Source organism: Eleutherodactylus coqui, chromosome 6, assembly GCF_035609145.1.
Source record: "Eleutherodactylus coqui strain aEleCoq1 chromosome 6, aEleCoq1.hap1, whole genome shotgun sequence".
Classification (NCBI taxonomy): Eukaryota; Metazoa; Chordata; class Amphibia; order Anura; family Eleutherodactylidae; genus Eleutherodactylus; species Eleutherodactylus coqui.
In genome coordinates, this window is record NC_089842.1 from 216,222,699 (window position 1) to 216,235,880 (window position 13,182).

Sequence of the window (13,182 nt, forward strand, 5' to 3'; positions counted from 1 at the left end):
AGCTACACGGAGCCGCTCTCCTGCACGAGCGTCCCCATTGAGAAAAGAAGAAGACCAGACTGCGCAAGCGCGTCTAATCTGGAGATTAGACGCCGAAAATTAGACGGCACCATGGAGACGAGGACGCTAGCAACGGAACAGGTAAGTGAATAACTTCTTCTAACTTCTGTATGGCTCATAATTAATGCACAATGTACATTACAAAGTGCATTAATATGGCCATACAGAAGTGTATACCCCACTTGCTTTCGCGGGACAACCCCTTTAAGTTCTATTCTTGCTGTGAAAATGACAAAAACCACAACAAACCCCAAAGACATTGTTATAAGTCAGCGGTGACCAACAGACTCCACAGAGTTCATCATATCACTGCTCCAGCACAATATCGTATCTTCCATTATGAAGCCATGACGTATATACGAACAAAGCTTTAGCCTATAATACGGATTTATTAACATTTGAGGTTGTTTTGGGGGAAAGTTCTTTGGTATAATATAAGACATAAATTATAAGAACTTTTAGTAAAACATAAAATCCACACAAAGCAACTACTTACCCACAACTAGCAAATTGTCTGCCGCACTCTGTTGATGTTGGGTTTGGAAGTCATTGTAGGAAGCACAGTAGTAGAGTCCACCCATGGTCAGTGACCTAACGGTCAGTCGTAGCTCTGCTGCCCCCTTTTGGTGAATGGTCATATTTCCGAATAATGTCTCATTGTGATAGAACAGGTAGTATATAGGGAGGGAACCTTTACTGGACTCACATCGAAGAATAATGTCATCCCCCAGAACCATCTTGTTTGGTAAGAGCTTTAGGTTAGGTTTATTTACAGCAGCTGTGGACAGAGAAAATGTACGTTACCGCAATTAGTTTTTTAAAAAATTATTTTTGAAATATTCTTATATGATATATTAGGATTTCTTTGTTGCCATATACAGTAGGGATTGAGTTTTCTGAATTTTGGAAAACATTTCACCTAAATATGATAAGATTATCATTTACATCATACAAATATGTACGCTATGTTGACAAAAGTATTGGCCCCACCACCACCACCACTCCGGTGCTGTCAGGTGATGCGTGAGCATTAGGTATAAAGCAGAGGATTATACAGGAGATCCCAGTACAGAAACCATTAGAATACCACCAGGTGTAGAGTTGACAATGAGGTCTGGGGTGGGATGTCACCAACCAATGAGTACGGTACATTGCAGCGCTTTTGGACCTACCAAAGTCCACTTTTGGACATGCTATTGGGGGATAGAAACCATCCGGTGTGTGCGGTGCAGCCACGTTCAGGGAGACCCCGCAAACTGACAGAACGTGGACAACGAAGCCTTGTATGACTTGTGAAGGCATGCCGTACATTGTCTGCCCTCGTCATGAGGTCTCACAGGCCATTGGAACATCCATTAGTACCAGAACCATCCGTAGGGACCTGCATGTGAAGCGTTAGCATGGACAAGCGGCTGCACACAGCACAGCAGTGAATGCATAGAGGTGTCTGCAGTGGTGCTTGTAATGTTGGACTATAATTGAGTTGACCAACATGACTGATCACCATATCATACAGCACAAAGTGTAGAGGCTTTATTTGAGAAGCAGAACATCTGCAGACTTCATTGTTCAGCCCAAAGTCTGGATCTTAATCCTATAGAGCATCTTTACAGATCTTACATACAGGAATACAGTCTAGAATACAGGAGCGGAAGTGATGTCAGATGCCAGGTAAAGGGTGCCATAAGCAGGAGCTGGGGAGCTAGCAGGAGCAGGGGACACCGGAGCGGCGCAGGAGCCGGCGCCGGTGCCACCAGGAGTCCAAGAGAGCGGTCGGTTATCGGGCAAAAGTGGAGGAGCGGGTTCCCGAAGCGCCAGCAGCACAGGGAGCGCGGCCGCCGGGAGAGAGGTCCTGCCGGTGAGACTGCTGGTGACGTCACCGGAGCTGCAGAGGAGCTGCCGACAGAGCAGATAAGTGTACTCTGTGTGTCTTAGTGTGTGTGTGTGCCTGTGGGTCTAAGTGTGTGTCTGTGACTAAGGAAGGGGGTATTAGAGTGTGAGTGTATAAGTGTCTGTGTGCAAGGTGTAAGTGCGGCAGGATTAGGGGATTGAGTGAGAGTGCGAGCGTTAGATCAAAAATAAAATGTGTAAGCAGTTGCGCATAGGCGGAAGTGTGTGAGCAGTTGCGCATTGACGGCAGCGTGTGAGCGGTTGTGCATAGGCGGCAGCGTGTGAGCGGTTGCGCATAGGCGGCAGCGTGTAAGCGGGTGCGCATAGGCGGCAGTGTGTAAGCGGTTGCGCATAGGCAGCAGCGTGTGAGCGGTTGCGCATAGGTGGCAGCGTGCAAGCGGTTGCGCATAGGCGGCAGCGTGTGAGTGGAGTGTGAGCAAGTCTATCTTCACTACCGCATGTGAGCGGTTGCGAATGGTCGAAGACTTGTGTGGAGTGTGACCTATTCAATCTTCACTACTTACATAAGTAAATTGTAGATCCCCATTAGGATGAGCTCCATGCCTGGTAATGTCATTCAGTGTGCTACTTGTGCAATGTATGCGGTCCTTGATCAGCCGATCGAGGGTGCATACTGCTGCGCAAGATGCGTGCATGTCGCACATTTAGAAGCCCAAATCCTGGATCTAAATGGGCAACTGGCAACACTGAGAGCCATTAACATCATGGAAAGGAGTTTGGTGCTCACTGAGCAGACACTCGCTGGGGTAGAGGCGGGGGCGGATGGTAGTACGGAAGTGCAGGGGGAGCAGGCAGTCAGCTGGGTGTCAGATAGAAGGAGGCGTAGAGGAAAGAGATCCAGGGAGGCTAGTCCTGAACTGGCACAACCCAACAACTTTGCAAAGTTGGCAGATGAGGGGGATGCCATTACAGAGCCAGCACCGCTGCAGCACGACATGCCCTCTGAACGCCAGGGAGATGACTGCTCCAGTGAGACAGGGACAGGGAGCACTGGGCAGGTTAGACAGGTCCTAGTGGTGGGGGACTCAATTATAGGGGAGACAGATAGGGCAATCTGCCATAAAGACCGGGATCGCCGAACGATGTGTTGTATTCCTGGCGCTCAATTTCGACACATCGCGGATCGGATTGACAGATTACTGGGAGGGTCTGGATAGGATCCAGCGGTCATGGTGCACGTTGGCACCAATGAACAAATTAGAGATCAATGGAGGGCCCTCAAAAATGATTTCAGGGACTTAGGATCCAAGCTTAGGGCGAGGACCTCTAGGGTAGTTTTCTCGGAAATACTACCTTCACCACAAGCCACACTAGAAAGGCAGCAGGATCTTAGGGAGGTAAACAAGTGGCTCCGGAGTTGGTGTAAGAAGGAAGGATTTGGGTTCCTGGAGAACTGGGCTGACTTTGCTGTCAGTACAGGCTCTACCATAGGGACGGGCTGCATCTCAATGGGGAGTGTGCAGCTGTGCTGGGGGAGAAGATGGCTAGAAGGCTGGAGGAGTGTTTAAACTAGGGACTGGGGGGGAGGGAAAAAAGAGAAATAGGGGGGTAGTCAGTGTAGCTAGCGACCTGGGTCTAAGCAATGAGAAGGAGAGTCGAGCAGGGGGTGGGGTTAGTACAATTAGAACTGACAGATCAGCCAATAGTACCATTAGCAGCAAAACGAATTTAAAGAACAAAAAAATCGATACAAATTGTATGACCACAAATGCAAGAAGTCTGGTCAACAAAGTGCGTGAGCTTGAAGTGAGAATGGACGATGAAAACTATGATATAGTTGGAATAACGGAAACATGGTTTGATGATAAGTGCGATTGGGCGGTGAATTTACAGGGTTACAAACTCTTCAGAAGAGACCGTGGAAACCAGAAAGGGGGAGGGGTATGTCTGTACTTTAATCGTACTTATTGCCCAGGCTACGGGAATATATAGGTGCAGGATATGAACAAGTGGAATCTCTGTGGGTAGAAATACAGGAAGAGAAAAAATAACAAAATCCTGGTAAGGGTTTTCTATAGACCACCAAAAGCAACAGAAGAAACTGAAACATTACTATTAAGGCAGATAGAAGAAGTGTTAAACCGCAACAAAGTAATTATCATGGGGAACTTTAATTATCCAGATATGATATGGGAAAACAAAACCTGCAAATCTCACAAGGGTGATAAGTTCTTGAGATCAATTAAAGATAACTACCTTACCCAACTTGTGCGGAAACCAACGAGAGGGAGGGTCATTCTGAACTTAGTACTAACTAACAAACCGGAATGTATAACGGGGGTGCAGGTTGAGGGGCACTTGGGAAACAGTGACCACAATATAATCAACTTCCAGCTGTCAATCAATAAGAAGCCTTATCAGGGAGCGACAAATAAACTAAACTTTAGTAAAGCAAAATTTGATGAGCTTAGAACTACTATCGGTAACATTAATTGGGACAACATCCTCAAAAATATCAGTACGGAGGACAAATGGGAAACATTTAAAAGGATTCTAATCACCTCATGTGAGCAGTTCATTCCCTTTAAAAATAAAAGAACTTCAAGTAAAAGGAAACCAATGTGGCTCGACAAGACGGTAAGAGGGGCAATAAATGAAAAAAAGAAAGCGTTCAAACTACTAAAGCAAGAAGGCAGCGAAGAAGCGCTAAAATCGTACAGGGAAAAAAACAAAATATGCAAAGGTAAGATCAAAATTGCTAAGGAGGAAGCAGAAAGACTGATCGCCAAAGAGAGCAAAAACAACCCGAAACTATTTTTCAACTATATTAACAGCAAAAGGATTTGCACTGAGAGTACTGGCCCTTTAAAAAATAATGCAGGAGAAATCATTGAAGATGATGGAGGGAAGGCAAACCTATTAAATAGTTTCTTTCAAAGCGTATTCACAAACGAAAAGGAAATGCCACACGAGATGCAGGGGAATAAAATGAACGCGTCACAAAATATTACATACCTAACGCAGGAGGAGGTGCGGAAGCGGTTAAAGAAGATTAAAATCGATAAATCGCCAGGCCCAGATGGAATACACCCAAGGGTACTAAAGGAACTAAGTGATGTGATAGCTAGGCTGCAATATCTACTATTTATGGATACTATCAAGACCGGGGTTGTACCACTGGATTGGCGTATTGCCAACGTGGTTCCAATTTATAAAAAGGGGTCCACAAGTAAGCCTGGTAACTACAGGCCGGTAAGTCTCACTTCAGTAACTGGAAAAATATTCGAGCGGTTTCTGAGAGACTCCATCGAAGAATACCTCAAGAAGAACAACGGAATAACTCCTCCATGGATTCATGAAGGGTTAATTATGTCAGACCAATCTGATCAGCTTCTACGATGAAGTAAGCTCTAGGCTGGACCTGGGAGAGTCTATTGATCTCGTATATCTGGACTTCTCTAAAGCATTTGACACTGTGCCGCATAATAGGCTAATATATAAAATGAGACAGCTCGGATTGGGTGAAAACTAGAGATGAGCGAACGCGTTCGTCCGAGCTTGCTATTCGTGCGAATATTAGGGTGTTCGGGATGTTCGTTATTCGTAACGAACACCATGCGGTGTTCTGGTAAATTAAACTTTCTTCCCTGAGACGTTAGCGCTTTTTTTTGGCCAATATAAAGACAGGGAAGGCATTACAACTTCCCCCTGCAACGTTTAAGCCCTATACCACCCCCCTGCTGTGAGTGGCTGGGGAGATAAGGTGTCCGCCTGATATGAAAGTCTGCCCCTCCCGCTGCTCGCTATGGATGCATTCTATATGCGCTCAATGGGGCCAGCAGCAGCAGCGCTGACCCCATTGAGAACATATAGAAGACAAATCCTTCTTCTCTGGCACAGCTGTAACAGCTGTAGCAGAGAAGAACGATGTTTGCCCATTGAATTCAATGGAACCGGCAATACAGCCGACTCCACTGAATGCAATGGGCTGCCGGCGATCGCAGGATGAATGGTCGGAAAGGGGTTAAATATATAACCCCTTTCCTGCAATTCATCCAGAAATGTGTTACACTAAAAATATATACCGGCGTATAAGGCGACCGGGCGTATAAGACGACCCCCCAACTGTCACCTTATACGCCGGTAATACAGTGGAGCAAAGAATAAAAAGCATTACTTACGTTTTTAGATGATCTGCGGCGCTCCTGCAGGCTGTCACTCCCTCCTGGTCCACGGCAGACAAGCTTTCTCCACGAAAGACTTTAAATCCCTGCCTCCAGAAGCACATGTGCCTTCAGCCAATCACAGCCAATGACAATGATGTCATTGAATGGCTGTGATTGGCTGTGTTTCTGGAGGCGGGGATTTCAAGGCTTGAAATCCCCGCCTCCAGAAACACAGCCAATCACAGCCATTCAATGACATCATTGTCATTGGCTGTGATTGGCTGAAGGCACATGTGCTTCTGGAGGCAGGGATTTAAAGTCTTTCGTGGAGAAAGCTTGTCTGCCGTGGACCAGGAGGGAGTGACAGCCTGCAGGAGCGCCGCAGATCATCTAAAAACGTAAGTAATGCTTTTTATTCTTTGCTCCACTGTATTACCGGCGTATAAGGTGACAGTTGGGGGGTCGTCTTATACGCCCGGTCGCCTTATACGCCGGTATATATTTTTAGTGTAACACATTTCTGGATGAATTGCAGGAAAGGGGTTATATATTTAACCCCTTTCCGACCATTCATCCTGCGATCGCCGGCAGCCCATTGCATTCAGTGGAGTCGGCTGTATTGCCGGTTCCATTGAATTCAATGGGCAAACATCGTTCTTCTCTGCTACAGCTGTTACAGCTGTGCCAGAGGAGGACGATCTTTATGCTGACAGTGGGGGGGGGGGGGGGGGGGGGCACTCTTGCCGCTATTGTGGCTTAATAGTGGGACCTGTGAACTTGAGATGCAGCCCACCATGTAGCCCCTCGCCTGCCCTATCCGTCACTGTGTCATTCCCATCACTTTCCTGAATTGCCCAGATTTTCACACATGAAAACCTTAGCGAGCATCGGCGAAATACAAAAATGTTCCGGTCGCCCATTGACTTCAATGGGGTTCGTTGTTCGAAACGAACCCTCGAGCATCACGGGAAGTTCGTTACGAATAACGAACACCCGAACATTTTGGTGTTCGCTCATCTCTAGTGAAAACGTGTGTATCTGGGTACAGAATTGTCTCAGGAAAAGAAAGCAGAGGGTGGTAATAAACGGTTTGTACTCTGATTGGGCCACCGTTACTAGTGGGGGCCACAGGGTCCAGTATTAGGCCCCATTCTGTTCAATATATTTATCAACAACCTTATAGAGTGGCTGCACAGCAAAATATCAATATTTGCAGATGACACAAAATTATACAATATAATCAATGCAACGGAGGACAAGGTACGGCTACAAACAGACCAAAATAAGCTAGGGGCTTGGGCAGAAAAATGTCAAATGAAGTTCAATGTTGAAAAATGTAAGGTTATGCACATGGGCAGGAGAAACGGATGTCACCAATATACACTAAATGGGGTACTGCCAGGGAAAAGTGATATGGAAAAAGGCCTGGGGGTACTAGTGGATTGTAAATTAAACTGGAGTAACCAATGACAGTTAGCTGCTGCAAAAGCTAATAAAGTCTTGGGGTGCATTAAAAGAGGTATAGGGGCGAGGGACGAGAACATTATCCTCCCACTATATGAGGCACTTGTCAGGCCCCACATGGAATACTGCGTACAGTTCTGGTCACCGGTGCTCAGGAAAGATGTTACAGTGCTGGAGGGGATTCAAAGAAGGGCAACTAAACTAATACATGGAATGAAGGGACTGGAATACCCAGAGAGGCTATCCAAATTGGGATTATTTACCCTGGAAAAAAGACGGCTAAGAGGCGATCAAATAAATATGTATAAATGCATAAGGGGACGATACAAGGATCTCTCCATGATCTGTTTATACGCAGGACTGCGACGGTAACGAGAAGGCATCCGCTACATCTAGAAGAAAGCAGGTTTCATCGCCAACACAGAAAAGGGTTCTTTACTGTAAGAGCAGTGAAACTGTGGAACTCTCTGCCTGAGGATGTGGTGATGGCAAAATCCATAGAGGAGTTTAAAAAGGGGCCTTGATGTCTTTCTGACGGGGAAGGATATTACAGGATATAAATCTTAGGTTAATTGTTAATCCGGGTATACAGGTAGGTAGGAAATATTAGGGATTGATCCAGGGATTAGTCTGATTGCCATTAGGGAGTCGGGAAGGAATTTTTCCCCCAAAGGGGCTAATTGTCTGTGTTTCAAGATTGGGATGCGGTTCTTAAGTTGGAATATTCTCTCCACTTATATGTATAATCAGACCAACTCATTCTTCCGGTAGTTTTTGTGGTTCACTTAGATGGTGTTTAACAAAAATTGGATGAGCCACAATGTCCTTCTTGTAAATAAGGTCTCCCCTCTGCTACACACAAGGCATACTACTTTTCTTCAGTGGCTCAGGTATGCTTTATTCATGAACCCAATGACCTTAGTCTGCTTATGGAAAATGTTTTTGCAGTTTTCAAACCAAGTCTTGGTCTGAAGCTCTCAATTATCAGATTTACCCAAGACAATGGCATTGCAAACAGGCAAGGAGAAAGGCAGACATTGTTAGTGGATTTATGTTTTTGGGTAAGGACATCCAGAGTTACATCGGGCCATTATCCAATCAATCTTCAACCTTGGGACTGTGCCAGTGAATGGGAACAACCGAATGATTGATTTTTACATGTAATGACTCGTAAATGACTGAACTGTGATTTTTATGCCTGCATAAGATGAACCACGAACAATAAGTGCACAAATTACGTTCATTGTTCAATCATTGGCCGTGTTTACATATGGACCTCAGTGGGTCCGACAACCCCATTATGGCTGACCTCTTAAAGTGTCTTGATACATGACTGAGATACTAGCCAAGCAACAGACAACAGTGGGTGGCTAGTACCCAAGTCCAATGTCAAAGCTCTACAAGAGGTTGAACATTAACTTACAGGGTAGCCACCTATAGATGGCAGTAAATAGATGGCATTATTTCTTCTATAACAGAACTAGCGCTCCTGTGAGGCTGGATGTGTTACTGCAGTATCATTTCCTGTTGAGAAGACAATTATATTTCGGACTTCTTGTGTGGAGTGATACTCACTTTGTACCAGGAGGATTAGCCCAGTGCTGTTTTTAGAAATCCCCTTATAAGTTAGTGAACATGTGTAAGTCCCCGTGTGCCCTTCTGAGGGTTGTGATATCACATACTGGTCCTTGTAGCTGCCGCTTTGTACCGTTTGCGAGTCTCTGTAGAATGTAAATAATTGAATATAGGGCCAAAAAGAAGACTGACACTTTAGCGTCACTTTATCCCCTTCTTGAACTTTTTGTTGATGGATATGTAGTTTTGGCTTTATGAACAACTCTTGAAAATACAATGAAAAATTGTAATATCTAGTAAGAAAGAGCAGAAACCAACTCTAATGCTCAGCAACGTGCTTGGAAATGCTTCTTTAATAATTGTATGTGTAGTGGCCCAGAGTTATTGTGGCCCCTCTATAATGTTCTATGTCTGTCTTGTGTCAATGTCTTGTCAGTGTGTTGGTTGTGGTGTGCATTTGATTTATGTGTATTGGATGTCTGCAGGCATGAATGGGTTAACGTCTGGTCAGGTCTGGAAATATATTGTTTTGTCCTGTGTGCAGTATAAAAGAGGGGTTACATATCTATGTAAGAGAGAATCAAAAGAGAAAATCAAAATGTAGACTCAAGAGAGTAGATCTGAGAGCAAAGAAACATGAAAGTGTCAGAGATGCGGTCTGCTGTTCACGCCAGGGCCTAGCCCTGCATGGAGACTACCTACGGCCTCCATTTGTAGAGAGAATGAAAGCCCGGACATGATGGAAACGCATCCATCCGGGGAAATGGAAAACTCCTACCAAGCGAACGGAATGTGAACATATGACAGGAGAGAGGTTGCCGGGAGAGAAATCTCACAGATAACTTAGACTGTGGATGATACAAATGCCCCGAGAATCCTCCCTGCTGCACCACGATGATTTGCTTCTGTACAAAGACTGGTTTATTTGGATATAATTTCAAGAGTTTAAGTAAACGAACAGAATCAACCGTTCTCGGTTCTCGTTCAGAAAATACCCTGTGTGTGGACTACTTTATTACATCTGAGAGATATGCGGCAGAGTATGGGACGGTGGCATCACGAGTGACAACTGAACTTAGCCTGATCCCCGGTTACTATCGCTCTGATCTCCCTCAACAATAACTTGGTTGGGTCCCGAGCTACCCCCAGGGGAGGAGATGGTAGAGTCCCATGATAAGGCCTTTCTCTACCCTGCTGTCTCCATGGCTGGGCCCGCTCCACGGGCACTGCATATGTTTGCCCTTAAACCCAATATTTGGTTTCACTAGTAAAAGCGAAGTCCACACAGATATCTGCTAGATTCCAATGTAGAGCATTAGGCTGTGTTCACTGGTATCCGGATTATCCACTCTGCAAATCCACACAGAAATCTGTAAATCTAACATGTAGATTTAGATGCAGATTGGGGCAGAATTAAGCCACTTGGAAATCCTGTTATAATCTGCATATTTGATGTGAATTTTGGTGCGGGTTTTTCCACGTGAAGGAATAATCTGCTGCAGAATACTCCACTATGTGTGCAAGCACCCTTAGGGCTCGTGCCCGCAGCGTTTTACACATACACAGCCCATATGCTCTGCTGGCAGAGACCGCATACAGGGTGTGTGTGGCACTGCGCATGCTCGGGAATGACACGATCACGGCAGGCGCAGTGTGATTTTTTTTTCTTTCTTTTTTTAAAAATTCCCCCCTCTGTTCAGAGTTAGGGTGTATATGGAAACGCTGCCCACATGCAATGTATTGTGTATGGACAGTGTATCATACCAGCCCATAGAAGGGCTGCATATCATACATAGAGAGCATGCTGCGATTTATTTCTCTTGCGTATTGATACGCAGTGTCCACACACAGGTGTGCATGGAACAATGAAAGACTTTCATTGTCTCCATTCATGGTGTATCACGTGCAACGCATGTGTATTATGTGGTGAAAAACGCCCGTGGACATGAGTCCTTAATGTGGTGCCTTAGTAAGCAAATTGTACCAAAGAAGACCATTGACCTTGCCAAATCCCCTCTGCGATTTGGACGCTGTTTATAAGTAGCTTCCCAGTGTGGAAGAAATGGAGAGTGGCGAAAATGAGTCATAAAAAAGCAAGAAGTTCATTCACATCAAGCACCATTTTTAGCAAAACTATTGATACAAATATACGGCAGCTATAAGCCGGTAGTAAGAAAAACAAGTATGCTGAACATGCCCAATGAGTTGCGCCAAATATATTACACCGGGTGCAACAATTGATATTTCTCCAGCATTTTCCCCAAGTTGGAAAGTCATGCATCTTACAAGGAATAAATGTTCATACCAACCTGTTATCCTGATGGGTGTCACATCGCTCATCTTCATCACAGTGCCTAACACAGTCCGCACCTCGCAGGTATAATTCCCAGAATCCTCCAGCTGAGCGGACTGAATCTGGTATGTATTAGAATTAGATGATATGACTTCCTGCCCGTTTCTGTAGAAGGTGAACCGCAGCTCTGTGTCCTCTCTGAGAGGGTTACGTCTTGTGTCACACGTCAGGGTCAGGGCATCTCCTTCCTTTATATTGTCAGGGGCTTTTATTTCTGGTCTCGTAAACAGATCTAGAACAGATTATAATAGTAGTCTTATCACTGCAGCCCCTTGGAGCTTATGACCGGGGCTGATGCCCTGTGTGAAACCTTCCATACTCTTCATATGGTGTATTGTCAGACCGTGTGCAGCACAAACATCTAGAGGAGCCGACTATCACTTAAACGAGTGACGTCACCATTAGCTCATTTGCTCTCGTGCAGCCTGTTTATTCCGGCAGATAAATTGTTGGCTCGTTCAAATGGGATTCGTTCAGTCTTTCACATTCGCTGTATAAGTGACTGAATGACTGAACGACTGTTTTTTAAACCAAATGATAGGCAAATGAGCCAACAATGATTTTTATGGCTGCATAAAATGAACGACGAACGAAAAGTAAACAATCCTCATTCCGTTGTTGGCTCGCGTTTAAACTGAACGATTACACAAATCTGCGACCAAGAAACTACATAGGATTTTTCTACTGTTTCTTATAGATTTTTACTCACTGAAACCTGGAATAACACAAAAAAAATGCTATCGTGTCCAGTTTTTTTGCAGAACCGATGTTTTTAGTTTAGTTAAGCGTGACATTTTCCTTTAACCTGAAATCTGGTATCCTATTTTTCATTCTAAAAATCCTATCCAATGATTTCATATTTATAAGACTGATACTCAAGAATAATACCAAGAGAAAATGAGAGGAATGAAAGGAAGGGAGGGGGGGGGGGGGGGTAAGGGGGGTTGGCAGTGTGAGAAAGCTCAGCTGATCATGTCCTAACAGGTTTATTTTCTTCATCGCCAAAAGATGGGGAATGTTTCATATATCTGTGTTCCAAGTTCCCAAAACTGTCTGAAGCCAAGGTTAAAAAGGGACTTTTTACTGGCCCCAACATATGAGAACTCTTATCTGGTCTCCTTTTTTCAGAAACAATGGATGAAAAAGAAGCGTGGGACTCTTTCAAGGACATCATTGGCAAGTTTTTGGGGAATACTGAAGACCCTCTCTACAAAACCATTGTACAAAGTATGTAGGCTGTCTTTAAAGCTCAAGGATGCAAGATGAACTTAAAAGTTCATTTCTTAACCCCCCATATCGACTATTTTCCCGAAAACTTGGGAGCCTATAGTGAAGAGCAGGGTGAAGGATTTCACCAGGATGTCCGTGATATCGAAAGACGCTACCAAGAAAGTTGGGATGCCTCGGTGCTAGCTGTCTACTGTTGGATGCTCAAGCGGGAAACAAAAAATGGAAAGCGAAAGCCTAATCAAAAGAGCATCAAAAAGAAGAAGAAAAGGTTTCACAGGCAAAAAGAATGAACATGCAATGATAAATGCATCATTAATATATTTTAAAATAAATAGTTCATTGTAATAAAATTGTGATTTTTTTTTTCATTGCTTATATGCATTTAAAATGTAAACTCTTCATATATTGTAAAAAAAAAAAAAACTGTACGTGATGGGGTAAATGGAGGTCATTTTTGCATTCAGCAAGCTTAAAAACAATTAA

At 44.5% G+C, this 13,182-nt stretch overlaps 1 protein-coding gene across 1 annotated transcript in view; it reads right to left on the reverse strand.

Annotated features, from left to right (window-relative positions):
- The window catches only part of LOC136571830 (Fc receptor-like protein 5), a 66,574-nt gene that overhangs the window by 18,063 nt on the left and 35,329 nt on the right, over positions 1-13,182 (reverse strand). Inside the window, exons 6-7 of the mRNA XM_066572456.1 lie at positions 11,426-11,701; positions 557-838 (exon numbers count right to left, since the gene is read on the reverse strand). Of these exons, the coding sequence (XP_066428553.1) occupies positions 557-838; positions 11,426-11,701 (558 nt within the window). The remainder of the gene's footprint in view (positions 1-556; positions 839-11,425; positions 11,702-13,182) is intronic.